At 42.4% G+C, this 27,915-nt stretch overlaps 2 protein-coding genes across 2 annotated transcripts in view; both read left to right on the plus strand.

The window, feature by feature from the left end:
- coro7 (coronin 7) overlaps positions 1 to 21,494 on the plus strand; it is a 95,893-nt gene extending 74,399 nt beyond the window's left edge. Inside the window, exons 10-28 of the mRNA XM_068578685.1 lie at positions 15,032 to 15,086; positions 15,186 to 15,243; positions 15,344 to 15,489; positions 15,603 to 15,701; positions 15,786 to 15,878; positions 15,954 to 16,107; positions 16,200 to 16,375; positions 16,459 to 16,567; positions 16,682 to 16,768; positions 16,914 to 17,056; positions 17,239 to 17,343; positions 17,936 to 18,021; positions 18,218 to 18,359; positions 18,474 to 18,563; positions 18,757 to 18,873; positions 19,006 to 19,141; positions 19,265 to 19,356; positions 19,491 to 19,577; positions 19,748 to 21,494. Coding sequence (XP_068434786.1) covers positions 15,032 to 15,086; positions 15,186 to 15,243; positions 15,344 to 15,489; positions 15,603 to 15,701; positions 15,786 to 15,878; positions 15,954 to 16,107; positions 16,200 to 16,375; positions 16,459 to 16,567; positions 16,682 to 16,768; positions 16,914 to 17,056; positions 17,239 to 17,343; positions 17,936 to 18,021; positions 18,218 to 18,359; positions 18,474 to 18,563; positions 18,757 to 18,873; positions 19,006 to 19,141; positions 19,265 to 19,356; positions 19,491 to 19,577; positions 19,748 to 19,756 — 1,984 coding nt within the window. The 3' untranslated portion in view covers positions 19,757 to 21,494. The remainder of the gene's footprint in view (positions 1 to 15,031; positions 15,087 to 15,185; positions 15,244 to 15,343; positions 15,490 to 15,602; positions 15,702 to 15,785; positions 15,879 to 15,953; positions 16,108 to 16,199; positions 16,376 to 16,458; positions 16,568 to 16,681; positions 16,769 to 16,913; positions 17,057 to 17,238; positions 17,344 to 17,935; positions 18,022 to 18,217; positions 18,360 to 18,473; positions 18,564 to 18,756; positions 18,874 to 19,005; positions 19,142 to 19,264; positions 19,357 to 19,490; positions 19,578 to 19,747) is intronic.
- A 1,084-nt stretch (positions 21,495 to 22,578) lies between these two features.
- On the plus strand, positions 22,579 to 26,415 carry pam16 (presequence translocase associated motor 16). The gene is made up of 5 exons (XM_068578696.1): positions 22,579 to 22,677; positions 23,860 to 23,944; positions 24,557 to 24,693; positions 25,275 to 25,340; positions 26,256 to 26,415. Exons 1-5 carry the CDS (start codon positions 22,675 to 22,677, stop codon positions 26,331 to 26,333), a joined length of 369 nt encoding a protein of 122 aa, XP_068434797.1. The 5' UTR covers positions 22,579 to 22,674; the 3' UTR covers positions 26,334 to 26,415.
- The last annotated feature ends 1,500 nt before the right edge of the window (positions 26,416 to 27,915 follow it).

Genomic DNA, 27,915 nt, shown 5'->3' on the forward strand with positions numbered 1-27,915 from the left:
TTGAACATTTGAAACAACAAACCAGTCTTTTGAGACATTGGAGAAAGCGGGATGACAAACAAAAGTGTCCATCAAATTACTAAAAACAGCTTTTCAGCCAATTTTGTTGCCAAACGAGGCCACTTTTTTACCCACTATATTGGTCACAATATCCTAACGTCTCTTCAATCCTCAAAGAAGACAAGTTTCTGTTGTGGGATGGAAAATAATGATTTGCTTGAGCTCAACTGAGATAGATGATTGACTCTGTTTTGCTTCTTCTCTAAACAAAGAACAGAAGGCCGAGCTGGAAGTTTGTGGGCAAAACCGCTTTATGTTTGGTGGTCCTATAACGCTCTTAGTTGTGTAGTGGGCTGTTCCTTTGACATTACTTATTTGCTTTAAGAACGTACAGAGTTAGCCATGTTTTGTAATGTTCAGCACAATTAGTGAGCACAAAGACGAGGGGGGCGGCTTTAGAATGATGCGCCGCGTTTCCCATTAGGAAAGCCTGGGAATGATGGTCCCGGTCTGTTATTTGATGGAGCCCCCAGCTCATTATTCTCCCAGCCTCTCTCTGTTCTTTAGAGACTGAGATGGGAGTGTGAGTGTGCTCTTTGTTAGTGTTTAGTATATCTGCATATGTATTGGCATCTGTGCTCATGTGTGTTGTGTGCAGATGTATGCCATCCCCCTCGGTCCACAACGACACGTCTTCCCCGTCACACGTAAATGCGCTCTGACGGCAGTGTGTGTGGGCTGCCGTGAGACGCCACCGGTCCCTCCTCACGAGGCCCAGGATGCCTTTCTTCCCACAGCGCCTCAGCGCCCGGTAGGTAGGAAAAAACACCCGTGGGAAGGAGTGCCATGTAGAGGAGGAGAAAAACCTAGGAAGGGAGAAGCAGAAGCTATAGGAACATCCATGGTTGGCAAGCTGCTGCTATGGGAACCTGGAGATAATGGAGGAATATAGCCAATAGAGAGAGGAGTAATGAGCAGACTCAAAGCAGAAGTTGTCCCTGTTTGTGTGAGAACAAACACATATTGCTATAATCAAATGCACCGGATCAGATAAAAGTGAAATGTTGACTCTTCCCACCTGCCCCAAGAGCCAGCCTTATACGTCAATCTGTTCCTCATAAAGCTGTCTTGTATGGAGGAACCTTTCCTATACAACACTATTAAGAGTCAATTTTATTATGCCATTTACATTATAGTCCATCTTTGGTTGATTGGAACCAAAGTGGCTCACGGAGGGGGGCGGGGAGGCGGTTGTGTCCCAAACTACAGGTCAGTTTTAAGGTGAGAGGGCAGCGGGGTGCTTACCCAAAGCATCGCTTTGCCCTTTCTCACCGTTTGTCAGTTGGTGGGAGTGTGAGACAGGCTGTGGTAACAAACCTTGCTTTGGGAAACGCAGACAGAATATCATAATATGAAGAAAAAAAATGCCTGGCTCATGTTTGTCTATTTGTTAATAGTTTTGTTTTTGTACTTTCCAGTACAATTATGATTCATGGCATGTGGGCCTCATCAAGCCGAGAGCTTCATTTAAGCCACTTTCGTCCGGGAACAACATGAAGAGGGCCCTCAACACAAAGACCTCAAAAATTCTGTTCTCTAAACCTTTAATGATTGCAGGAGCTGTGTGTTTCACGCAGAGGAGGGCGAGACAGCGAGCACACAGACGGAGGGAGGTCAGACAGGAGTTCACTCTGAGGTTTACTAGTCTGTTGACTCTGTGCGTGCTGGCACTTCTCAATAAGGAGAGAGACGGACACCGATCGCACAGCTGGGCCGTGCACATCTCAGAGCCATTTGCAGCACATTTTTATTGTTGAAATAAAGATCCATCATGAGAACAATCCTGAGTTTACCAACTTACATTATATGAGCTTATTGAGAGCATGTGTACACAACTGTACAGTTTACAATTTAGCCGTTAAAGACTTTTAAACGAGACACATGTGGGGGCATTCGTGGATAGAGCAGGTTACGGCTGGTTGTCAGCTCTCTCTTGAAGGATAAGAGAGGGATTTCTGCTGTGATAAGAGTGATGGTGGAAGAGGAGAGTGAAGCGATGCCTCAAGGAGACGGGGTGAGATCCAGAGTGAGGAGGTCGGGTTGAGGGAGCATGTGGGTGACCTCCCATCCCCCGGCTACTGAGGGGAGCGGGTCATCCAGAAGTGGTATTTTCCCATGATCGTCTTTTTTTTTGTGTGTGTTTTGTCCTTAATTTTTCCCATTCATTGCTTTTTTCAGTTGTTTCTTTTTTCAAATAATTAATAATAATTAATGGTAAAGGCCCTTTTCACACTGAAAACATGTTTTTGGCTATTTTATTCCTTCACTTTCACTTTCTCTGCGCTCGATTAAAATCTGAAATTGAGGCTTTCATAGAAAAAGGAAAAGCACATCACGAAATCTGCACGAGTTTCAAAACATTTTGCCTTTACTCTCTATTCAGACCAACCCTCTTTGCTTCATCGCTCCTCCCGTTGCCCTTTTCATTTCCTCCTTTCCTAGCTTCCCTGTTGAGCTCCCTCCCTCCTATCTTGACTCTTCTTCTCACCCTGCACTCTGGTATGTCAGGTATTGAGTAACAGCCGCATGCCTGTGGTTTAATTAATGCGGGAAGTAACTGCATCTTACAGTTTGTTCACTGCTGTTGGAGCGCTCTGACCGAAACTCTATCAGAGGAATGAGAGCAACTATGTGTCACAAGTCACGTCAGGTCAGCCCGGTGCCTGCAGACGGGTACTTTACATGTTGTGGTGAAATAGGTCAAGACATGTATCTGTGTAGGCTAGTGTCAAATACTTTGCACATTATAGTGAACGTAACAGTATTCATTATGTGTATATTCTTTGCCAACTTTTTTCTTATATTTGTAATTATTACCAAGGCCATGAAGCTTTATACTTTGTTGCAGCCTCTGCAGAAGTTCTGCATATCTGCATGTCTCCAAACAAAGAGTTTAACCGCTCTGACTCAGTCAGATCCTATTCAGAAAGGTTGGTTAGTCACATGACATGGTATGAGAGTACCGCCCTGTGTAGAGGAAGACCATGCAAGATCATGTCAAGGTTACAAAGAAATCACTGGGAAATATTTAAAAGTCCTTATTTTGCACAGTTCAACTGCTCATGTAGCCCTCTCCAGTCACATGCACTCACACTATTACAAGATTACAGGTATTCTCTGTAACATGAATTATTTGCTCTCTTGCTGTCTTGTTTCCTGTCTTTCAATAATGTACACTACTCCTGCAAACTGTGTGGTCTTGCCTTGATGCTTTAGTTCCAAACTGTTGTGGCACTTTTCCTGTACTTACGTATTTTGGTTTCCATTCCTTGTCATTCTGCCTCTCTTTGATGACGATACCGTGCCTCTTTTTAAAGCGCTTTTGGGGTTTTGCCAGACGATCAGTGAGTAATTAGGCGCTGACCCTGCCTGGTTAAATATAGGAGGTTATATAAAAACAAATAACACGCCTCCCTCAGAGCTGTGACACAGCGCTGATGGATTGAAACGATGGATGTGAAGGCCTTGTTGTGGACGAGAGGTCAAATAGAAGTTGATTAACTGAAAAGACGGAGCATCTTGTTTCTATTGTCAGCTGTTTTAGAACTATAATTTTGGATTTCCTTTTTCTCTTCCTTTCATCTCATGACCGTCCAACCGCCTTTGTCTTTGCGGGGCTAAAGCCCCTCTGAGCGTAATTCAATGCAACATGAGCGCCACTTAGCTTGATCCTCCAGAGGAACATACATCTGCTGTGTTAACAAATTGCTCAAAGCTGCCTCGTCATGCGGCGGTGGAGGGGCTCGGGCCGAGGCTGGATGTGGGCTTGCAAACGTTTTCTTATGATGGCTGCACAAGTGTTTGTGTCCATCACTGCATCTCCCTTTTGATGAATGTATAGGTTTTTTTTGTCTTCCTTCTGAGCACAACCCCTTCTATTCACAATGTGAAGTTCATACACTTGAGATGTTTGAGATATGTTCGCATGGTATGGTTGCAATAGTTTTGCTATGGTTACCCTGTATGGGTGGTCACAAAATCTCAAACTTTCTCTTTTCTGTTCAATAACTCTCCCAGACGTAGCATGGTAAAGCTCTCAGCATTCTCATAAGGACACTTGCGCCCTCACACATGCATGAGGAAACACATCGCTGTCATGATTTACTACACAAACGTGATAGTGATCTTATCTCTTACTCCTCTCAGTTTATCTCTTTTTTTGCTCCCCCCTAAGTCTTTCGCCGTCTCTGTAACAGTAAATCTGCTCTGTTCTGTGATGTCTTTATTGGTTTTCACTGTACAAATCCCTGCTTCGGTCATTAAAGCAGATGATTTAGTGTGGGTGTGTTGGACCCACTGACAGTAAAACACAGGCTTTCGTGCTCAGGCGATCCACCCGGGACAAAGTGGAAAGGTGAGGCCAAGGTCTAGGGCCTCATGCTGGCTGAGGGTTCGATGCTAAAATCATTTTCGAAGCTGTTGAACATCCACCACGAGGCGGAAAATTGTTGGAATCCTTCAGAATTAATATCATGCCAAACTTGATTTGTGTGTCTTTTCCTGAAACAACGTTATCAGCCCTGAGTCAAACCCTGTTGTGTGATCACAATCCTTATTTTTTTGTTTCCAAACGTTGTCTTTTTTGTACATACTAGTTGGTCACACAGCAGGAGTGGAATTTCAGTTTTTGAGACGTGAGAGAGCCGGGGAAAAAGTGATGAAGAGGCATTTTTTTAGATGGACCAGAAAGAACAAGTATGAACACATAGTCGCAGCCGACAAGGTGTGTGTGGTGTGTCGCAGAGAGATGAGGCAGATCAAGTGGCTCCAGAGACTCACAGGCTGGTACACGGACTGATAAACTCTGGTAACCGTCTCTGATAAAGCAGAACTGGAAGACACCGCGGAGCCAAAACATGCGTAAATGACGATCGATGAATGGCGCTCTGTTGAACGCCTCAAGAATGTTTTTGTAGCTCTAGTCGAGCAGAGATGGAAAAAAGAAGGTCTGAAGAAGTTGTTTTAGGGTTTATATTTCTCTCTTTATTTTTCTCGTCCCCTCTCTCGAGTCGAACCCTCTCACTCATTTGCACACACATACTTGAGCTTGAAGGAAAAACAAATATTAAACAGTGATGTTTTGTGTCCGTAAATCACTGGGTTTTTATGGTTCTAGCATTTCCAATAATTCTGTCTTGGCCGCCCGTAAAGGAAATACTCACACAGTCATACACATTCGGGCAAGTATGGTCTGAAAATGGTTTGGATCGTCCAATGTAAGCTTTGGTGCAAAGTCAACCTCTACCATCGTTTGAAGGAACATTGGCTCAAGATTTGCGCAACATTTGCCCCAATATATTCATCAATAAACGAAGAGATCATGTGATATCACAGTGTTGTGGCGTGCTCTTAACCGTCGGCCGATGTTGATGCTTTCGTTGCAGCCGAGTGTCCGTTCAAGAGCGACCGGCGGTCTGCTGGTCAGGATTCGTACCAGGCTGTAAGTCGATCATCGAGCCCATTACTGGCGGATTGTGTTTTTAAAAGCAGACTTTATTGAGTGTGTGCGTGGCAGTGTGCACTTGTGGGTTTTCCACAGTAGGAAAAATAGACTGGAGTTCACCTAAGACTGACATTGTCTCCAAATTGTTGCCTATTACAAACCAAAGCAGTGTGGAGTGACTGACCGAGTGGAAGTCAAAGCTGAACTCATGATCATTACTTTTAAGTTAAACCTCTGGTATGCAGAATAATTACTGTGCAATGCATTATATCTGCGACTGATTTAGAGCCTGAAATGTGAATGAATTTAAGTGGATTTTTATGGAGGTATTTCTAGGCCACATTCTGATGCAGATTGAAAAGAGATAACTGAATGGAAAAGTTGAACATGATTTTCTCTATTTTAACCATAAACTAAGCTAACTATGGTTACAAAACATTTTTTTCAGACAATTTGTCAAACTAGAAGCCTCCAGACTTCAGGGATTGTTTCATTGTCATCTTTTTGTTTGTGTATTTGTGCGTCATTGGCAAAGAATTTGCCGATCAAAGAACACCTGTGAAGTACTAATAATGGTGGATAATCCGTCAACTGCTCGTTGGGAGTAAAAAACAGGTTGCTATCTTCTCACTTCCTGTGAAACACGTGTACCTCTGCCTGCGTTCAGCATCTCAAAGGCAACTGTGATGGGAACCGAACTTTCCTCCGGCAGCCTAACAGCTGAGAGGGTCGTAGCGGTCGTAACCCCTCACCTCTTCTCTTTCTGCTGTCTGTGCCAACGCTTCCTCTCTCCTCTGAGGAAGTCTGCTGATCGGTTCCCAGGCTCACGCCGACAGGTCATTTAATGGTCATCTAGTCGGGCCCTTGATGCTGAACCCCAGGGTTAACGTGGAACGCATCTCTTCCGAGGAGGCAACAGCACTTCAGAGACACACCTCGTGCGTTACGAATGCAACACAACAACTTTAACACACGCCAATACACAGAACACGTGCTATTTGTTGTCAGTAACCTCAAAGCAAAATATTTGATTGTGTGCATTTGGAAGATTTCCCATAAGTAGTCTTACATCTTTCCTCCCATTCAGTCTGTAAACCATGACAGTCTCATGCCCACCCACATCTTACAACCCCCACCCCGCCCACCCATGTCTGCCTTTCGGCCCTCCCCGTCCACAGACCAGCGCTGAGGTCTCTCGCCACTTTATGACCAGTGACCTGGCGTCTTTATAGCTCAGCCAGTCTGGACCAGTTTAGCATGCAGAGTGTTTGTGAGTGTGTCATTTTGAGCACTAGCCTCTAATGTCTCTCTTAATTGCCAATGATAAGTAGAAAAGTGTGCATTAAATAAGTCTCTATAATCATCTGTTTCACCAGTTAAAGCCCTGGTTTTCTCCCCGTGGGTCTTTTATAATGAATAAAAAAACTAGGTTATCAATTCATGTCAACATTATCCAAAACACAATGTGGTCTGTGTGTTGCATTCTCTTGAATCGTCTCCAAGTGTCTGTTATATTGTCAGTGGTTGTTTTTCCTACACATTCTTGATAATTTAGTGTGGCTGAGGCAGCAGGACTGTCATGTTGTGGGCTCATTGTCTCCCCCTGCAAAGAGGGATTAACCGAGAGATGTACAGTGCCAGTTGGGGCCGCTTGTGTCAGTGTGAAGATGAACACTGCCGTACTGACACGCAGGAATGGTAATGAAGTGTCATTCTGTTTCTTGTGGAAAGGGAGGAAAATAAGTGCTGAAACTGTTGCATCTTTTTTTTCCATTTGGCAACTTTGCATGTGGTCGTATATGGAATTGGGAGTGTGCGGGGGGCGTCAGAGGGGTCACTGCAGACCTGTTGACACGGCACTCAGTGAGTTTAATTAAATCCTGAGCATGCATGTGTGCCACTACACGTACTTGGCGTGTGTGTGTGGTTGCTGGTTGTCAGGGGCCAGAAGACGGGGCCCGGTGAAGCGAGGAGAGAGGGGAGAGCAGCCACTTGGCAGCCTATCTGAGAGCCTCGTCACTGGTGCTCAGAGGGGCCACAGCTGGCCCCTCCACCAACAATCCTGGCTTTTCTTCCCCTCGCAGGAACGCAGCGCGTCAACTCTAATTCCCTTCTAATGAACTGGCTCCTGAAGGTAGCTAGGCAGATCCAGCATGTTTATTAAATACACACACACACACACACACACACACACACACACACACACACACACACACACACACACTCACACACACTCACACACTGGCAACAAAACACACATGGCTCAAACACAGTGGAGAAAGAATGTTGCTCTTAAGTACATTTCACATCTCTGCATTGTGACGGTGCAGCTGGACTTAAACTCCGGCTGAGGATCCTTGAACTCATCATGACTTAGAAGCTGCATTCAGTGCCACAACAACCGGAGCTGTGTTTGAGCCTTTAAGACCATATGAGCACCCACAGTAACCCCAGTGTGTGCCTCTTATCTGCTATCCACAGAGCTGAGGCTCCGTTATTCTGAAAAGATGATTAATAATACCTGTCTTGAAGGTAATACTCCGAGACCATCTGGATGGGAAAATATTCAATTTATTATGTTTTTTTTTTTTAATGAGGTGATTTATTTTGTATGTGTGTGTGTGTGTGTGTGTGTTGTACAAAACAAATACGGATATATATCTTTACTGGCTCCCTTTATCTGGAAATACAGTTACAGTCCAAACATGTTTTCCCACATGCAGTGGACAGAACATTTATTTATTTAAAAGGAGGAGAATAGCTTTTGGGGATTCTAGAAATACCTTTAAATTAGTGGTAGTATTTCTTAAAATCCCTTCTGGGTTTTTAAAAGATCCTCTTTCAGGGCAACTGATTCTTAGCTCTGTTACTGGAGAGGTACAAACAGCAGATAAGAACCAAGACATTATGTTTGCTTCCATATGTCCAGAAAATAAACAACAATAACTGTTACAACTGGTGTTCAATGAAGGAATTTTAATTTATGAAGCAACAGCATTCAATCATTGTGAGTTGAAGCCTCATTGGCGTTGCCCTCGCTGTGACCCGGTGGATCGGCTTTTGTGGTGCGAGCTCTGGAGCTCTGATGCTGCTAATGGAAACATTTGTACACATTGAGGCAGCACGAGTGCAGCGGTTTGATTGATCTGTGATTTTCTGAGTTTACAAAGGTGGCAAAGTTAATCTCATGTGATATATTGTTTATTTGCTTTTGGCACACTATGTGGTACTTTTTTGGTGGATTGTTATGCTTCAGAGGTTGAGAAGACCAATCATCGGCAAACCATTTGTTTGCCGTAATCCTCTAAAATATTCACTCTCATATGGAAAGGACTTCTCTTTTTTATTTCACATATTTGTAGAATACTAGAAACCAACCCAGGACTTACCATCCTGGAGACGGCGTTACAGGTCTAGTGTTGTTCCGTTATGAATCTCAGTTAATCACCAGTGGATTATTCCGCACCAGTCCCTCCTTTGTGGGGGCAATGTGAGCACCCATTGGGCCTGCAGCGTAAGTGTACATAAAACCATTAGCGAGGTCTAACGCCCTTACACAAGAGGAATAGCACTGCAACAGAAAGAGCGTGTTCTGTCACAACAAACAAATAAAGACAGGAAGCGAGCAGCGTTATCACAAATAAATAATCTGCTGGTCATATGAACGGCCATCATCAGATAGGGATCGTGAAAATAATTTAAAGGCATGCGCTTTTGTGGTCACACTACTTTTGTGACGCACTACTGATTCATTTCATACTTCAACAGACCTGCTACATTATCAATCGGCTGTGTGTGTGTGTTGGGGAATAGAATAAAATAAATGGTTTCAAAGTTGACGGTTCAAACAGTCCGCCTCATGTTCTTATAATGGTTATTCATTTTTTTAAGCCACGGCCGCAGTGTGGCTTTATGGAGAGTTTGTCAGTTAGCTGCTGCTTTTCAGACTGAATTATCTTTGTTTGATGGATTGTTCTTACATTTTGTACAGACATTAAAGCTCCCCAGAAGATAAACCCTCATGACATTGGCGATCCTCTGATTGGTCTCCAGGTTAATTAGTATAAATTTTCTTTCTTTAGTAAAGTGTCTTGACAAATATTGGATTGATGGTCATAAAATTGACATAGCATATTGAGATGTTTGCATGTTGACATAGTGCGGGCTCACAGAGCAGACTCCAGTCCTGTTTTATGATAATATGAAGACACATGTATAGTCAAGTAAAGATAGATATATTCAATAAACACCCCTGAGTGTCTCTGTAAAACGTTCAACTCCAAGATAAACCCTGTGATGAATATTTGTGTTCACCCAAAATCACAAATACAAGATTTGCCTCAGAGGGCTTTACAATCTGTACACATAACTTTTTAACTAGAACCCATCTTCGAACCGTGCCTTTATTTTGAACTTGACTACACGCCTGTAAAGTGTTGTGACTGCATCTTGTGCGGTTGCGGCGCTGTCACAGTGAAAGTATCTATCCACAGGCAGAAATAAAAGTACCTGGCAAAGTACTCAAACCCACTTCTGTGATAGTTTCGCCACAGTAAAGGTATGCAGAGCTACATTTTGCCATAATGACTCACACACAGTCTCGCAAGGTGAGAACAATACTGACTGGTAATGAATTACTTCAGTGGGATTGTCAGCGGCACCTGTGATATCAAATCTTGAGCAGAATAATATCTTAAACCAAAATATTCTTACTTGAAAACATGCATTTAATATACAAAATATACATGAGCTTTCCTTGAATTTGATGTCCAAGTGAATGTTATAAAAGTATATTGACCTGAACAATTTAAAAAGGCTCAAGGCAACAACACATCCTCTGTTCTTGCTGTGATCGACCCAGGTCCTCGTAACTCTGTGTGATTATACAAACATTATTTTATGACTAAGGCGGCTCTAGTTTCAGTCTCCAACACTAAGTCACTGCTGGCCTAGCCGAGGCCCGCTAGGACAGCTGGACACGCTGCAGGCCCGCAGTCTTGGGGGGCAGGAGGGCTGATAAAGTGGACTGCTTGGGTTCACAGTTCAGCAGACCCTTCACCTCCAGATACTGCTTCACCACTCGCTCACTCCCACTGACTGGGATGACATAACCAGGGCGCTGATAAAGAAGCAGGGAGGAGTGGATGATGTGGAGGAGGGAATGCCAATAATACGAACAGTAAATTAAGCTGAGGTCACACCATTTAATGTTGGATAATTATGACCATGATATGGTCATGAAGACTGGTTTCCAAAGCTACGGAGAGTTTCCACTGCTGAGGTTAGGAGGAGTCAGAATGGTTGTGATCTGAACAAATGTTAAGCGTTTTTTCCCAAGACTGACGGCTTTGCAATCTGTACAGCACACACGACAACATTCTCTGAAATAAATACTTAAATGGGGAAGAAAAACGAGGCCTCTGGAACATGCAATAGCTGGCGTACATACAGAATAGACAGAAATAGCTGTATCAAACTTACAATGTGGAGAAAAAAGTATGCGGGTTCATTACACACAACATATTTTTGCAAACTGTTATTTACAAAAGGATATTTTTGTTGATCTTTTCATAGTCTGTTAGGATGCTTGAATTCCTTCTCCAATAGAGTGGACTTCTAAAATGCCTCTCAAAAGGAGAAGGAGACAACTAGCTGCTTTGTTTTAGTTTCATATTCCCTAAAGACTTCCTCTCTCCTTTTTCTGTATTTTCTGTCCAGCTCCTACCTGTCGACTGGAGCTTATTGTGCTCTTTAATGTGTGTTTTTAGCTGCAAGCTGAAGGCCATGATCTCATAGCACAGAGAAAGGTCCCTTTGACTGATAATGATCTGGTCTTTACTGCTCAACCCATAACCTTATACCTCTGCAGGCTGCTTTCATTAGCTCCACCTATATACTGTATATAATACACGTCTGTGTGTGTGTGTGTGTGTGTCTGATGCTATCTAAGTCTATATGTGCTCACACAAGCGTACAGAGCGTGTTCATGTGTGTGCATTTTTTGTACTTTTACATATTTTGTCGTGCTAGTAAGCAAATGCACAGCATTTTTCCCATAATGCAGTATTTATCTCTGCACTTGACCGTGTTTCTGAAAGGATTTTGGCACGTATATCCGTTGGTATATTGTCCAGTGAAATTCTCAGTTGAACTCTATCAACCCTGAGGTTTCCCTCAACCACAGCTGCTGAAGCCCAATCACTTGCCCACCCCTCCCCACTTCAAACACACACATAGACACGCACCATTTCTGCATTTGTCTGTCATTCGCATATCCATCCGCCTGGCCCTCCATTAGTCAGTTATTCCACTGATTTACTCCATCGCTTCCATTATCAAACGACAGCTCTCATAATCATAATATACCTGGGCTGACTCGGGCCCTTTCATACACACGCACACAGATGCACATTAGAGTAGAGTAATATGCCCGTCATATCTGCTGGTGCTGAAGGCTGCTGTCATGGGCAGAAGGTCATTTTGTGATGTGCGTTTGGGTTCGTGTCAGAGAGCGGTGTGAGGCGATGGCAGACGAGGCGGGAGGCGTGTTCCCTCCGCTCTCTGGTTAGTGTAAACTCTGATAGGAGCCGAGTGCCAGTGACAGACTGAAGCCAAGGGGGATTTTCGAAGCATCAGGCCGGCATCATCGCAGCGTGTTGGAAGAGCTTTGGAGGTGTTGAGAAGTTAGTGGGTGCAGATAGCTCTGAGAGTGTGAGACTTGGCTGCCGCAGTATGTCGTTTTTGTGAAGTCTTTCAAGGAGGTGGAGTCCCTTTTAGCTGTTTATGTCATTCAGCAGACAATGTGGATATCTCTCAGCAGTATAGAACACCATATCGTTTGATAGCACGTGTGTGTGGTTTAACCTGTCCTCGTCACACACCAACACGGAAAAGGGATTACGTCTGGATTAGTGTGTCAGGCTGGACTCGGTACTACACACACACTCCTGTTTACGGTCTCTCCTCTAAGAGCATGAATGAGGCCTGTAATAGATTTTCTTTTCATTCACAATCAGCCCGTGTGATCGAGACCTGCACAATAGGCCTGCTCTCTCCCACACTTAACCCACTGTTACCGCCCTGCTCTCGTTAATGCATGCGCACATACATCATGGAGCACATGTATGTCTGTGCGTCTGCCCATCTGTGGCTGTAAATATGCACATGCATGCTTGCATGTGTTTTCCTGTGTGGGAAAATGGGCTGTTGGTGAAGTGGAGCATGAAAGCGATTGTAAACAGAGGCCATTATCAGTGATAAAGCTTCACTCCTGTTATGTGGCTGTTTGACTTGTCGTACGTTTACTGTGAGAAAAGCAGAGATAAGGCCACAGAGAAAGTGAGGGAATTTGGAGGCAGCGATTTGGGATTGGAGGCAGAAAGAGACCGTGGGGAGCAAGGTGCTGGTGTCGTTGAATAGGAGAGGAAAGAGTTAGGCAGGAAGTGGACGGCAGGCAGCGGAGAGGAGTGTGGGAATTGAGGTGTTTAGGGACTCCCTGTGGACTGACTCCGACATGGGAACACACAGTCGCCCTAACGAAGCGGGGCCGCCCCTCGTTGACTTCTTAGGCCCGGGATAGGGGGACGGAGAGAGAGAGCGAGAGAAAGAGATGGATATTAGAGAGACGAGCGGGTATGAGGGGGTAATATGGGTCTGGGACCGGCCCATATAGTTGAAAGACAGATGCTTGGGATGAATAAAGAGGAGAGGTAGAGTCGGGTAAACAGGGAAAGCGAGTCTGTAAATACCTCGGTGATAGCAAAGCATTAGCATGACATTCACATGCACAGTATTCTCAGAGTTAAAGATATCCATCTATATATATATAGATATCTGGGATCAATACAGTTTAAAATTCAACTTTCTCCCAAATACAATGAACAAATAATGTCTAATTTTTCTCGACCATTTCCACGTGGCAAGCTAGTTTACCAAAAGTGCTAACGCCTTCAATCATGACATTCAGTTGTATCTCTGTCTGCTCTTCCTGCACAACACTGCCAAGAGCAAAATGACTGTCCAAAACGTAACGTCAGACCCAAATTAAAATGATACCAACATTCTTGTCATTGTAATTTTGGAAAACATTTGTGATCTCAACAAAAGGATGCAAGCTGCTACAACCACAGACTCGTGGTCGCTGGTCTGTAGTGATTGAAGCCTCCTGGACTCGAGGAGATTTGTTGAAAATCTATTTTCACATAACTTGTGACTCTCTGTGATGTGAAGTGGTCCGATCGGCCTGTTTTCTTGTCTGGGAAACAACAGCCTGTTGCTCACAAAGCCTGAACGAGTCCCAATATGAAGGAGTGTGAGAGCATTTGTTTGTGCAAGTATGCTTCTGTCTAAGCCGTCACTTCCTATTTAGTTTATTTACTAAAGCCCAGTTGTTTTTCCCCTGTGAGTCTGAAGCTCATTCAGCTTCCTCATCCCTCAATCGTCTTAACTCAAAACACGAGAGGAAGCAGGTGACTGGCTTTGTTTAGCGTGGGTTGATTTGTAATTAAAGTTATTTATTATGCGTTTTGTTGCAGTTTTCCAAATGTAAGGAGTTGTTTCTGCTCGTCAATGCAATCGTGAACTAAATTGCCTTTTGAGTTTTGGACAGTTTGTCAGACAAAATGAAGTTTGAAGGCGTCACAAGACATTTGATTGAGGGAACTGAAAAAGTTAGAACAGCCTTCTAGAGGAGCTTAAGATATTTTTATTTTTAAACATAAACTAAAAACCCATATTTTTTGTTGGGTTTTTACACTGTGTCTTATCAGCTTTGTGGTTTTATTATTTGTATCTTTTCCATTATCAGTTCTATATCTATTTAACCTATTGTGTGTGTTCAACATTTTATTGTTGATCATTATGAATTATTTAATTTTATCAGAGTCACGTTTTACTACTTTTAACATCAAAGTTTTGTCAATCCCTTTGAAGTGCATTTGATTCGTTCAGGTGCTTTATATAAAGTTTTGATTGATTGATGATGGAATTTTTTCACGGTTTAATTTTGTTAACTAAACTTCATCAATTCATTGAGAGTATTCTGAGAAAATCAAGCAATAAATAATCATTAGTTGCAGGTCTCGTCCACATTGCCTCGAGTCTCATGTTGTTTGTTGGCAATGTCTTGATCTTGAAACATGTTCCTCGTAGGGTTTTATGCTATATTTGTCTTTGGTATTAATATTTTTAGCACAGGTTTTAAGCACCAAGACATTTAAATCAGTGAATTTGAGTACCAGTGAGTCTGACGATGCATTTGTTTAGCTCTACATTTTCCACAGAGTTGGACTGATGTTTTTTTTCCGACTGAACTGCAGATAAAGATCAGTGGAAAAGAAAATGCAGCACAACCTGTCTGTATGCTCTGACCATGTCGCACCACTGTTACCCTAAACCTGAGCACACTGCTCCATCTAGTGGCGCTTCTGTGAAACCTCCAACCCTGTCACATATTGAGATGTAATAGTTAAAGTACGCTCCTACGGATTCTGAGCATCATTTAAATGTATCCTGCCTCTTTGCTTTCAGGATGGTGATCCCTCTGTTTGATGACGACACTGGTCTGCTCATCCTGGCTGGCATGGTGAGATACAGATGAATGCCTGTCTGTTATGTATTCTGGCAGGTGGTTTTCATTTGATTGGTCACAGTGAATGACTGAATGATGTTCACTCTCACACAGGGAGACTCTGTGGTCGATTGCTTTGAAGTGTCTGCCTCTGAGCCGTTCTTCACGCAAGGTAAAGCATGTTCCTCGTTCATCTGTCTCGCCAGATTATTCAGCTCTCCCTCCTGGCATTGGATCCCTTTCTCTTTTTTCTGTTCATGTTTTCCCTGCAGTGAGTCACTGCCTGACGGACACCTCAACACGCGGAGTCGCTATGGTACCCAAGGCGGCGTTGGATGTCCTGTCCTGCGAGGTGACGCGTGTCCTTCAGCTGACAGACAGCTGCATTGTGCCAATCAGCTATCAAGTCCCTCGAAAGGTGCGTATATGGACAGAAGTGACACGTACAATAGATGTGCAACAAATGTGATGCAGTGGTGTACATCTTCGTTTTCACGTCTGCATGTTTGTGTGCGCCTCGTTGTGTTACAGCATTCAAGCCAGGAGTTTCATGAAGATCTTTACCCAGATACGGCGGGCACGACTCCAGCCATGTCTGCTGAGGAGTGGTGGAAGGGAGGCAACAAGCGGGTAAAGCACCTCCACTCTTTACACGTTTATCCAGTCGTCACACTGAAGGGCCGCCTTCGAACTGTCAGCTGTGTTTGTCCTCAGGTGGAGAAAGTCAGCCTCTGTCCAGACAAACTGCCCAAACCAAAGGCTGCACCAGCAAAGAAGAAGGAGCTGCCCAGTGGGGGGAACCAGGAGGTAGACATTGTTTTTAGTGTTACTGACACTGACACATGTTTGTATTAAGTTAACAGCCCCGCTGCTGTTCCACAGGATCCGGCCCGTGGCTGCTCCACCTCCAGTAGTCCTCTGAGCACTCCCAGCAGCAGCGCCGCCCCGTCCCGCTCTCCTTCCTCCACCTCTGGGCTCTCCTCTGGCTTCCTACCCAGTCCCAGCCAGAACGCCAAGGCCATCCAGAGCCTGCTGGGTATAAACACAGCTCATTCTGGTGTCCGTCTTTTCATAATAGTGTTTATTGAGTGATAAATCTGTTAAATTAAAGAATCCTCTCTGATCCAGGGCCGACCTCCAAGTTCCGCCACATCCAGGGCGCCGTGACGCACCGGGACACACACATCACCAACCTGCGGGGCCTCAACCTGACTACACCAGGCGAGTCTGACGGCTTCTGTGTTAACCGGCAACGCGTGGCAGTGCCACTCAACATCTCTGGGGGCCAGATCGCCATCTGTGAGGTACGGCAGCCGGTGGAGATATTGTACTTGGGAAAGTGAGAACACTGCTTACTGTGTGTGATGGGTTTGATTCCTCTCCTCAGCGCTCTCAGCCTGGCAGGCTACCTGACACAGCCATGCCCACCATCCAAAACTCTGTCAATGTGGTGGACTTGGCTTGGGACCCCTTTGACGTACACCAGCTTGCTGTGGGTAAGTGAATACAAAGATTCTGCAGGTGTGAGCATTCGCAGCTGTGTGTTGTATCGACTGTCCGACCTGATAAGTGTGTATGTGTATTGATATGTGTATTTCCATCCGCGCTAGCTGGGGATGATGCAAAGATCCGGGTGTGGCAGGTACCAAAGGGAGGGCTGAAAGAAATCCTGACTGAGTACGAGGTCCTCTTGCAAGGTAAGACCAGGCACACCTTCCGAAACCTTCAGTTTTCCTTTATAACAGATTGTTGATTGACGAGCCCGACGGACAACAGTAAAAGTCACGTTGATTGACAGCTGCTGTGACCCCCCCACCCACTCCCACGTCTCCCTCCTCACAGGCCACACAGAGAAGATTTACTCCATAGAGTTCCACCCTCTGGCCAGCGGACTCTTGGCGTCTTCGTCCTACGATCTCACAGTCAGACTGTGGAACCTGGAGAACGGAGAACAGGTCAAACTCCTCACTGGACACGAGGATCAGGTGGGTGACCGAGAACCACGCCTCGATCCAATCTATGAACACCAATTAAACATCAAATATGACTGTTTGATAACAGTTTGGACAATTAGATATGTTTGCTAAGACATACTCGAGTGAATACATCCTCGGTCCATTGTAGTCTCTGAGCTTCTTCTTCTTCCTTCTTGTTTGATCATATTCAGATATTTTGCTTGGCGTGGAGCCCAGATGGAAAGCTCCTGGCCACGTTGTGCAAAGATGGCAAAGTTCGCATCTACGATCCCCGCAAGTCCACTGCACCTGTGCAGGTATGTCCACAATATGGGAGGATAAAATTGAAAAAACGGTTGAGTTGTACATGTAACGGCAAACAAATTTAATTTCACAACATTGAACTCTTTTAAGCCTCTCTTCATAAGCATGTTGTCGGGTGGAAACATGAGTTTGTTGTTGTTATTGTTGTCTGTTGTTCATTTAATCCTTTCTTCCCGCTGCTGTCAGGCTGCACAATAAGCTGAGCCCCCAGTAGGCCACAAACTACTTTCAACACATTTTTATTATTTTTGTATTTTTTTTTTTTTATTCCATCTGTATATTTAATATTGTTCTTACTGTTTAATTTTTAAATTTTGCTTTATTACCGTTCTGTTTATTTATATTACTTGATTGTTATCTTTCTTCACCTATGAGCAATACTGCTGTAATCCTGTATTTCCCCACTGAGGGACCAATAAAGGATTATCTTATCTTATCTAAATAGTGTGTTACTGCTCTATAAAAGCAATAAACTGCCTTGTCAGTAATCCACAGTGAGATAAAATATCTAAGAGGCCTTACGGTGTTATTTGATTCCTGTCAACTACTTAAGTCTTTAATAATCATCTTACTTTTATTCTTTAGGAGGGCCCGGGTCCCGAGGGCCACAGGGGAGCTCGTGCGGTGTGGGTGTGTGAGGGCAAGTACCTGTTGGTGTCAGGGTTTGACAGGTACTGAACTTTTTTTTGTTAAAGCGTTACAAAGCTGGCAGAAGGTCATAGACAGTATTATGTAAGAGTGAACAAAACGTAACTATGTGAGCATCCACAGTTTCATTTCTACTGAGAACACTTCAGTTATACTTCAGTCTTATCAGAGCCGCTGTGTGTCAGTCAAAGAAAAGTTCTCCTTGTCGTCCTTCTGCAGTCGCAGTGAGAGAAACCTGTACCTGTACTCCGCTGACTCCGTGTCCTCTGGAGCCATCGCCAACGCCAACATCGACACCTCTCCCTCCACACTCATCCCTTTCTACGACCCCGACACCAGTCTGGTCTTCCTAACTGCAAAAGTAAGCACATTAAAACAATTGACTAAATAGAACTGCATACAATGTACATTTCAATATCACAGCTGAGAACAACTTGAGAATGAGATGTAACCTGTGTGTTTAATTTGTTTTCAGGGTGATACAAGGGTGCACATTTATGAGATTGTGCCTGAAGACCCGTACTTTTTGGACTGCAGCAATTTTAACTCTTCTGAGCCACATAAGGTACTGAGCTGAAGTCCCTCGTGCTTCCGTTGTCGTCTTATTTCAATTGTCGGTCAAAATACATCTGCACACTGTACATGGACAGCCAGAATGGGACGATACTCTTCTTAAAACCGGGCCATGGTTTTGATGCTGTATGTGTTTTTTTTTGTTTGCTAAACTCTGACACTTCCTGTTTGTTTCCTGTTTGCAGGGCTTTGCCTTTCTGCCCAAATCAGAGTGCAACGTCCGTGATGTGGAGATCACTGTGGGACTCATGCTCACTAAGTCAACGATAGAGCCAGTGGCCTTCAAAGTGCCTCGGGTCAAGGTGAGCCAGCAACTCCACCTAGTGGACTTAATACTGCATGCTTTCTTACCTGATGCTTATTTCTAATAAATGGATTTTACCATATACAGTATAAATAACTGTGTGTGTATGTGTGTGACTCTGTGTCTGCAGAAAGAGTTTTTCCAGGACGACGTGTACCCTGAAACCGCCGTCTGTTGGGAACCAGCTCTGACCGCCGCTGCCTGGCTGTCCGGCTCCAACGGCCAGCACAAAAAGATCAGCCTGAAGCCAAAAGACATGACGCCAGGTGCTGACATGGACGATATGCATACATACCATGGGACTTTGTCTACATGGAGATGCTACAGTCTACATGTACGTATATTGGATTTGTGGTTTCAGATTTTGACTCTGTGAGTGTGTTTTTCAGTGAGTGAGGCCCCAAAAGAGGCTCCAGTGAGGAAATATCTGCCCTCATCAGTTTACTTGGAGGAGAAGACGGATGAACAGAAGAAAGAGGAGGTGAGGGATGAGCTCCACTTCATGTGTCGTCATAATCTACGATGAAATCATCCATGTAGTGGTCGCTGAATGGACGCAGCAGTATTTCTCTCATGTGTTTTAACCCTGAATGCGTGTATGTGTGTCTGGCCCAGCTGCTCAGTGCCATGGTGGCTAAGTTGGGGAACAGAGACGATCCGCTGCCACAGGATTCCTTCGAGGGGGTTGACGAGGACGAGTGGGTGAGTGAATGTGATTTTGATGAATGATACAACAAATAATCATATCACAATAGTCTTCCACTGAGCGCCGATAGCTTCACATCACATACTGAGACAGAGGTACTCGAGTAAACAAATGTATGACAAGCCTCTAATCCATCTGTGGTCACTGTGCTTGTTGTGTTGTCCAGGATGACTAGAGCAGACGCCATCTTGCCTTTGAGTCCTTCCTGGTGCCAACAGCAGAGAAGAGAGAATCGATCCACTGTCAAGTCACGCTGCCACACACAAGTCCAGGAGCTCAATCAGCGAACATCTCATCCTACGGCACAAAGAGTACTGTACAATGTGAAAGTAAAAAATATATGGGAAAAAAAAAATCACAATCACCTTAACACCCTTTGATATCAAGTATGTATCACTATATCTGTAAAGGTTTAGAAAATCAAATGTCATGTTGTCTAGTTTGGTGTTCATCATATCCGACTGCATGAAATTTGATATGAAAATCCTTGTAATGCTTAAGAGTTAAGGAATGATTTCTGATTTATTGAATTATTTCAAAAATCTTTCTGTGATAAATCTGACATTGTAACTCATTTCTTATGATGTCACACTATTCAGGATATTTGGAAAGACATCCCACCATGCCGGGTAATACAACAGTAAATATGAGAAAATAGTCTTTTGAAATCATGAATCAGGACACCTCAAACAATTCTGGTCAGGATCAGTGGTTGTAACCAAACATCATTTTTATTTTTTAAATGGATAAGTGTTTTAGCACATCCTCTCTTTTTATCTGTGATATGCAGCCATGATTTAAGCATGATAATACACTCTGAGGTGTCCTGATGTAAAAAGAAAGAATGGCCTCCTCTTGTGCCCAGTCAGCTTATGCCAGGTTGTGTATTGTTGTATACAAAGTTGGCACCTGTGAGTTCACGTCTACCTCCGCTGTGGACCACTTTCTTTTTTACTGGCCGGTCATTTGAGAACGATCATTCACAATGTGTCTCTGAAGGATGTGATGTTGTTAATGACCTCATTGCATGAGTGAATCTCTCGTCTTCCTGTTTGATCAGGTAAAACACACACACACGATTACTGTAACAAGTTCAAGCCTTCAGCTGCAAAAACCACACTGAGGATACAACAGGGTCACCAGTGTTCATGTTTGGCCATGAACTGGGATTTATTATGACAACATTAAGTTCACTTTTTCTTTGTTTGCCAACAATAGAATAACATGTGTTATTTGTAGAATTTCTTAAATGTTTTGCCATGCGGTAGTCTTATAATAGTCTTATAAGTTAGGGGTTAAAGGTTAATATAACTAAGATGTTTGCATTGAATGCCAAACCACCTCCTTTTGGGAGTTTTTAGAGGGGCCTTTGTATACTAAGATGATTCCTTCTTTTCTTTTTCGCTGGGCAACTTGTAATCATGATCTTTGTTGCCAGACTGTTTGGGGATATTCCTCACTTAAATGAGCAAATTTTCTTATTTTTTTCTCTAACGTTAACTAAGTAATCATGTAGTTAATTAGCCAATAACAGTACAGTATTAATAACTTGCAAAACGGCCATATTAGTTATCATGTAATCTCCAATCAGGGCTGCAGCAATATCATCAATAATCGAGTCTTGAACCCAGTTCGTTACCATCCTCTGATGCACTGAAACGAACCATCGACTCAGCCGGTCATGCACGTCGTGTTGAGCAGGTGACCTGCAGGTGTCGTGTGATGTACACTGTATGTGCTCGTGATTCTCAAATGCCGTACTTTGTAATATTTGGATTGGATTAACTGCCTTCCTTTGTGTTAAAAATAACTTCCTTTTTATACAGAGTTGAGCATTGTTGTTGTTTTGTCTGTCGTACTTGAGGAATGGTTTGTGGAATTTCTTTCAATATTGTCTCGCAATAAACACATATTTGAACCAAATACTACTTTTGCTTTTGTATTAAAGGTCACCATGACAATCATAATGGAGAGACATGTAGGAATGGCTTTAGGAATTTCTGAGCTTTTTACGCATTAATGTCTCTTTGGTGGAGACTGTTGGCACAGAAAAATTAATGAGATGTATATACATTTAGCTATAAAAAAAAGAATAAATATACAAACAAATTGATTATGTCCTTTACTCTATTGTGCATAATATTTGTATATATTAATTTTATGAAATACATTTTTAAAATATAGCTTTACCGTAACATCTGGCAAGGGACAACAGATGGAAATGAGCCTTTTAGGCTAACTGGCAGTTCCCTGTTGATCAGTAATAAACCAATAGAATACAAAAAAGAGGTGTTAAAATAATATTGATTTTTTTATTTTTATTGATGATGTGTAAATCTGTCTACCAGCTAGATATTGTCATACCAGCATCAAGGCAGACAAGCCTGACATGACTTTCGATAATACTTTAAAAGTAAAGTGAAGCTATTAGAATAACAGATATAATAATGTTAAGTGTTCACTCTTCCTGATAATTTATTTACCTAAACAAAACTAACAAAGTGAAGAACATGCTGCCTCTCCTGTGATGGTAAAAAAACATAGGCCTACGCAGGTGCATGCTGGTCCTGAACCGACCTAGTCCATATATAAACCCCAAGTGGCCACAGCATTACCCAATCAATGAACTAATAAACAATCTAAAGACTAAGTAAACCTAGATAACAACTACAAATAATGAAACTAACCAAAAAACTATCAAAAGAAAATACTATCCTAAAACATAAAAAACATTTATCCTAAATAAGCAAACAACTAAATTAATTAAACAATACTACTGTGAGTAAAATAACTGAATATCCCCCCCAAAATATGTTTATCTTGATATTATAATATAAATACCGGTAGATCTTATTACAATACATATTATGTAAATATACTGTATGTAAACGTCTAAAGACAAAATAAGCTGCAGTGGCCCTCCATGCCGGTAGGTGTCAGTATTAGAAATGACGCCGTCCACCGGCTTCTTCTTGAATTCTTTGCTGTCGGCGCTTCCATGAACTTTGACCCTGAAGTAACCTTCGACGGTGTAGTTACATGCGTGAAAACAGAAGCCGCACACTGTCTCAAGGACCTGTGTAGCATTATAAAATGGTAGGTATACATTGTGTGTATATCGCTGTCGTCAGTGACTCTTGGTATTAGCAGCAGGAGACGTTGTGTAGCGTTACATCAGCTGTGTGTCATGTCGCGTCTCCAGCACAGCCTCCTTCAGAGGGACGTTGTGAGTTTGATCAAAGGAGAAACTAATGTCAACATGTGGCGTTAAGTTAGCTAGTTCATGTCCGAGTAGGGCGGAGGCACCGAGTCCTCCGATGTCATGAAACTGCGGTCCAGTAAGCCCACATCCACCGAGTGAGCCTCAATTGCCATTCTGAATGCACCTCTATTCAAGGTGTTACGGTACAAAATTCAAACAGCTATTAAAACAGATCCTAAACTTGTAGTTAAGCCTTGTAAATCAAATAAAGCCTGCACAGGACTGCATTGTGATTTTACTTTACAAATTTAAGGATCTGTTTTTATAGCAGTTTGAATATTGGAAATTGTGACATTATATCATTATTACATGTAAGCTCACTTTGAAGTCACTTTTCTCCAAAACTGTACAGTAAAATCTCATGGCCATGTACATGTGCATCGCAGAGGTCCCCCTGAACAAGACTGCATTGTGATTTTACTTTACAAAGTTAAGGATCTCTTTTTTAGCAGTTTGAATATTGGAAATTGGGACATTATGGATATAATTATGTCTTTAAAGCTGACTTTGAAGTCTTTTTTTCTCCAAAACTGTACTGTAAAATATCATGGCCACGTACATGTTTATGGCAGAGGCCAGCATGAACAAAGCTGCATTGTAATTTTACTTTACAAATTTAAGGATCTTTTTTTAGCTGTTTGAATATTGGGATATCGGGAATTTACGTTTGAATGCTTTTTGTGCTATCTAAGCCACCGTAGACCACCATACCGTAATACCAGGAATAAACGGTCATTTATTTTCATGCGTGCGGCTCACTCGGCTGATGAGGGGCTCACTTGACCGCAGTGTCAAGAAGGTGCTCCTCACCTCCTCAGCTGGCTCTAGACACCTTCTACCTCAACGTGACGTCAGCTTAATTAGTTCTGGACTGACGCTGGACTCTTGTCACGTCACTTGTCAACAATGAAGACCAGCGAGGGACCTCAACTCGCTCTCTGTTTAGCTTTCCATGACTTCACTTCTGCTAAATTTTGTGAGATTAAACGTTGCATCTATTTTTTTTTCCTCTGCAGGCTAAATATCTCGCGCAGATCATTGTGATGGGAGCTCAGGTGGTGGGACGAGCGTTTGCTCGCGCTTTACAGCAAGAAATTGCAGGTATAATCCAAATGTATACTACATGTTGTTTTTGCAATTGTTAAAACAAACACTGGTATACTTATTTGTGGCACGGTAACTGAACCAACCAAAAGCTAATTGTTTGCTTTACACTGAGTTGTATATTATAAAACACCCTTTTCCTTGCAAAAAAATACATCATGATATCTACATTAGACACATTAAAACCTCTGTCTGTCATTTGCTCAAAACTGCCATTGAAATACCACACTCTGCAATCACCTGCAACTTTTAAAGCACCTGAAACCAATTAGATCTCCTAATCAGAGCTTGAACAGGATGCAGGTGTGCTTTTTGGTCAGCACAACACTGGAGGTCAAGTTTGAGGAAGTAATTGTGTCTGATACTATTGAGAACAAACACACTGCATTTGTGTTCATAGCTAAGAGTAACAGTATATTTCAAAGGAAACTGACAGACTCTACATAATAGGATTTTATACTTTGATTTTATACTATACTTTTGCTATATATCTGGTGTTTTGTGTAAAGTTGTTGCAGAGAGAGAGAGAGAGAGAGAGAGAGAGATTTCACATGCATTTATTTTATTTGAACTGAAGTTGTGAGTATTGTTGTGTTGTTTCTCTCCCAGCCAGTAAAGCAGCGGCGCAGGCCAGGAACAGTGCCGGTCAGCACTCGGCTGCAGCCTCGAGTATCACTGGGATGAGCCTGCAAGAGGCTCAACAAATTCTTAATATCACCAAACTCACCCCGGAGGAGATTGAGCAGGTGCAAACACACTCTGTCTCCTTTAGAGTTGTGTAACTAACAAATGTGCAGAGCTATCAAGCCTTTTAGCAATGTGGTATTTAGCCAGTCATCACAGATTTTCTGGCCATATCAAAATTTGTTTCACGTTTCCAGGATTTCCTTCATTGTAGCGTGCATGTGTTGCTCTGTCAGCACTAGTGGAGACATCGTTTCTCTTATTACCTAAGCTCATTTGTCACAACTGGTTCAGACAGATTATCTTTGTAATTTAAAAATTTAACCTAAAATCTGCCTTTTGATGGAAACACTCAATGCTATTTGCACCTAAAAGATGTCTTGGTCGTAGAATATTGTTGCACTTAGTCATGTCTTTACAGATTGATGGCTGAACACGTATTCTGTGTAACAGAGCTACAAAGTACATATCCAAGAGAGGTAGCTTCAGGAACACAGTTTTAATCGCCATGGTTTATTTTCCTAGTTTATCTTGACATTATCACATGTTTCTTTATGTTTACCTAATGTTGTAACAATGATCAGAAAATAGGTCAACAAGTGTCTTTGCTGGTGTTCTAAAACAAAGTGTTTATCTCTTCCAGAACTACGAGCACCTTTTTAAAGTCAATGACAAGTCGGTGGGCGGTTCATTTTACCTCCAATCAAAAGTAAGTATTCTGTTTCTTAGAATGCTACTCAAAGGTTTTCAAATGTGTTGTAGAGTGGACCATTGTAATGTATGTATTTATCATTTAGAGGAGAACCGAATATGACCTCATTATTATTATATTGCCCACTAAAGTCATTGTTTCCCTCACTACAAAGACAAAAAAGCATCAGAACATATAAAACAAATATGGTATCAGGAAACCATCAAACCAAACAATTTAAACCATGGCTTATGACATCAAAAGGATAGTTTCTTTTCTTTGTGAAGTGGGTAGTATAAGGTACTTATAAATTAATTCATGTGTACGCTATATTAAGGAGATTTTCGCAGCATTATTTTGCCGTCAGACATCCTTTTACAACGCGGGACTGAAGCAGTTTTAACCATCTGTGCTCTTAACCCCTCTTCTACAAGTCCAAACCGTCCCTTTAACACGTAAAATATTGTGTAGTAAGGTTTGCACCTCACTTATTTTTTAAATGCCGTTGGCACCTTTTTTTAGTGCTTCCAGAGTTTTAAGGTAAAACCTTATTTGTTTTGCAGACCATTCCAACTTTCTCACACAATTACTTGTAAGCCTGCAGCCCAATCGAGATAACCTTTGTGTTCACGCTTGAAATTATGACTTTAGTCATTTTTAGTGTGGCTGTGTAGTGCTGTACCAAAATAATTAACACATTTTTTAGTTTCCGAGAGAAAATCTATGGCTAAAATATAATAAATTCTGACTCATGTGAATCTGTTTGTGTGGCAGGAATACTACTCTTTGAACTGTGTTGTGTTTGAGATGATGATCAGACTGTTTTTTTATCTCTCGCTCGCTCCTTTCTGCTCTAAGGGAACCGTGGTGTGAACTAGCTATTTTCAGTGTTTTCTCTGTCTTGCGGTCATTGTTGTTATTGGTTGTGTGCAGGTGGTGCGGGCTAAAGAGCGTCTCGACGAGGAACTAAGTATTCAGACAAAAGACAAGCAGCAGAAAACAGAAACATGAAGTATTTAATTATGCCTGCCCTCTATCTTTCCTCTCCCCGTCCTGTGTAAATTATGACCCAATAAAAGACTCCTTTTTTCTAGTCTGGACTTTGTTATTTTTTTGGCAATAAATGTAATTTTAAGAAAGGTGCGCACAACAATAAAATATGGGCTTTTTCATACTTTTAGAAGAGTCATATGTAAAACTGGTATGTATGGTTTGAAATGACATAAATCCACAAAGAAAAGCTTATATTTATCTTTGTTTCAGCTACTAAAACGCTGAATAGAGTTCATGAAGCTTCAGCATGTTGACTATAATCAGGATGATATGATTTGTTTTATTTCGTGGCAGTTTGGCGGCAGCATTAAGTGTGCACTTGTTGGTCTGAAGGGGCTGAATCACATTTACCTGGATAATGGATATAATAATACTTTAATTTAATATAGCTCTTTAAGTACTCAAACATGCTTAATAATGCACATTATCCATAAGATGGAAACTATGAACAAATGAATGCACAAGTATCAAATACAACTTTATTAAACATTTTTCTTTTCATTGACATTATCATCAATATCGTAATAAAATTCCTCTAAAACAGGAGAACACCGCTATGTTGTACCAATTTGAGACTTTTACAACTCTAAAATTCTGCATGTTCAACCACAGAACATGCTGCCAGGAAAAATATATTTTCATATAATCATTTTTTTTCATATAGTGTATAGCTTCTTTATTTTACCTATAATAAAAAGGCACTTGGAAAAATTAAAATACTGACAATATCTCACAAATGTGCAAAAAACATAACTTGGAACAGGCCTTGCGTGGCCCTAGTCTCATCATCAACCCTTTGTGCAACACTGTGGCACTTCGGTCGACGGCACCCCTTTACAAGGACTCTGACCTAGCTAAAACAAATTCTGTGCCCTGGATTTCAGTTCAACCTTTCATAGCATTAAGTGAGGGTTACTTTAAAATCTCCAGGAGCAAGTACCACTTTTATACTGTCGGAAAAAAAACAAGACGTCAAATTCAGACATTTTAACGACTGAGGATGATTTTTTTTTTTTTTACAATTATTCTCGGTTCTCAAAACAACTGCTGAATAACGCTGTACACTGAGAGAGCACGTGGCGGCATCCCCGTATCTACACACGTTATGAGGGGAACAAAAAGTGCAGTTCATTACAGACTGAGCTCAAAGGGTTAATGGATCATACAGCTTATTTGATATGGAAAAAAAAGATGTGGACCCCGTGAGGGTCTGTGTCATATTATTCAGCTTTCTGCCGCCTCTTTCTGTCCCTGGCTTCGATCTGCAGAGGAGAGACGGGGGGACGGGCAGGGAGGAGACCTGCCGCATCTGTGGGTTTCGCTGTTGCCACGGAAACTATGCCTAGCCTACTTAACACCTGTTTTTTAATGACATCACATGCCAGGGTTGTCCACTCACAACGAGAGATTCACTTCAATGGCTAGCCTGAATGCAGAGACAGGCTGCTGTGTGCGTGTGTGCACGTTTGTGTGTGTGTGTGTGTGTGTGTGTGAGTGTCTAAAATAACGATGACTAAGAATCACTGAAGCAGAAACAAAG

Source organism: Clinocottus analis, unplaced genomic scaffold (assembly GCF_023055335.1).
Source record: "Clinocottus analis isolate CAN_PGR_092001 unplaced genomic scaffold, fCliAna1.0.p SCAF_16, whole genome shotgun sequence".
NCBI lineage: Eukaryota > Metazoa > Chordata > Actinopteri > Perciformes > Cottidae > Clinocottus > Clinocottus analis.

Bases quoted from the DNA above. Each gene is read 5' to 3' on its own strand.
- pam16 (XM_068578696.1), top strand. The intron at 23,945-24,556 runs GTATAATCCAAA...TTTCTCTCCCAG, and splicing joins TTTACAGCAAGAAATTGCAG to CCAGTAAAGCAGCGGCGCAG. The intron at 24,694-25,274 runs GTGCAAACACAC...TATCTCTTCCAG, and splicing joins CCCCGGAGGAGATTGAGCAG to AACTACGAGCACCTTTTTAA.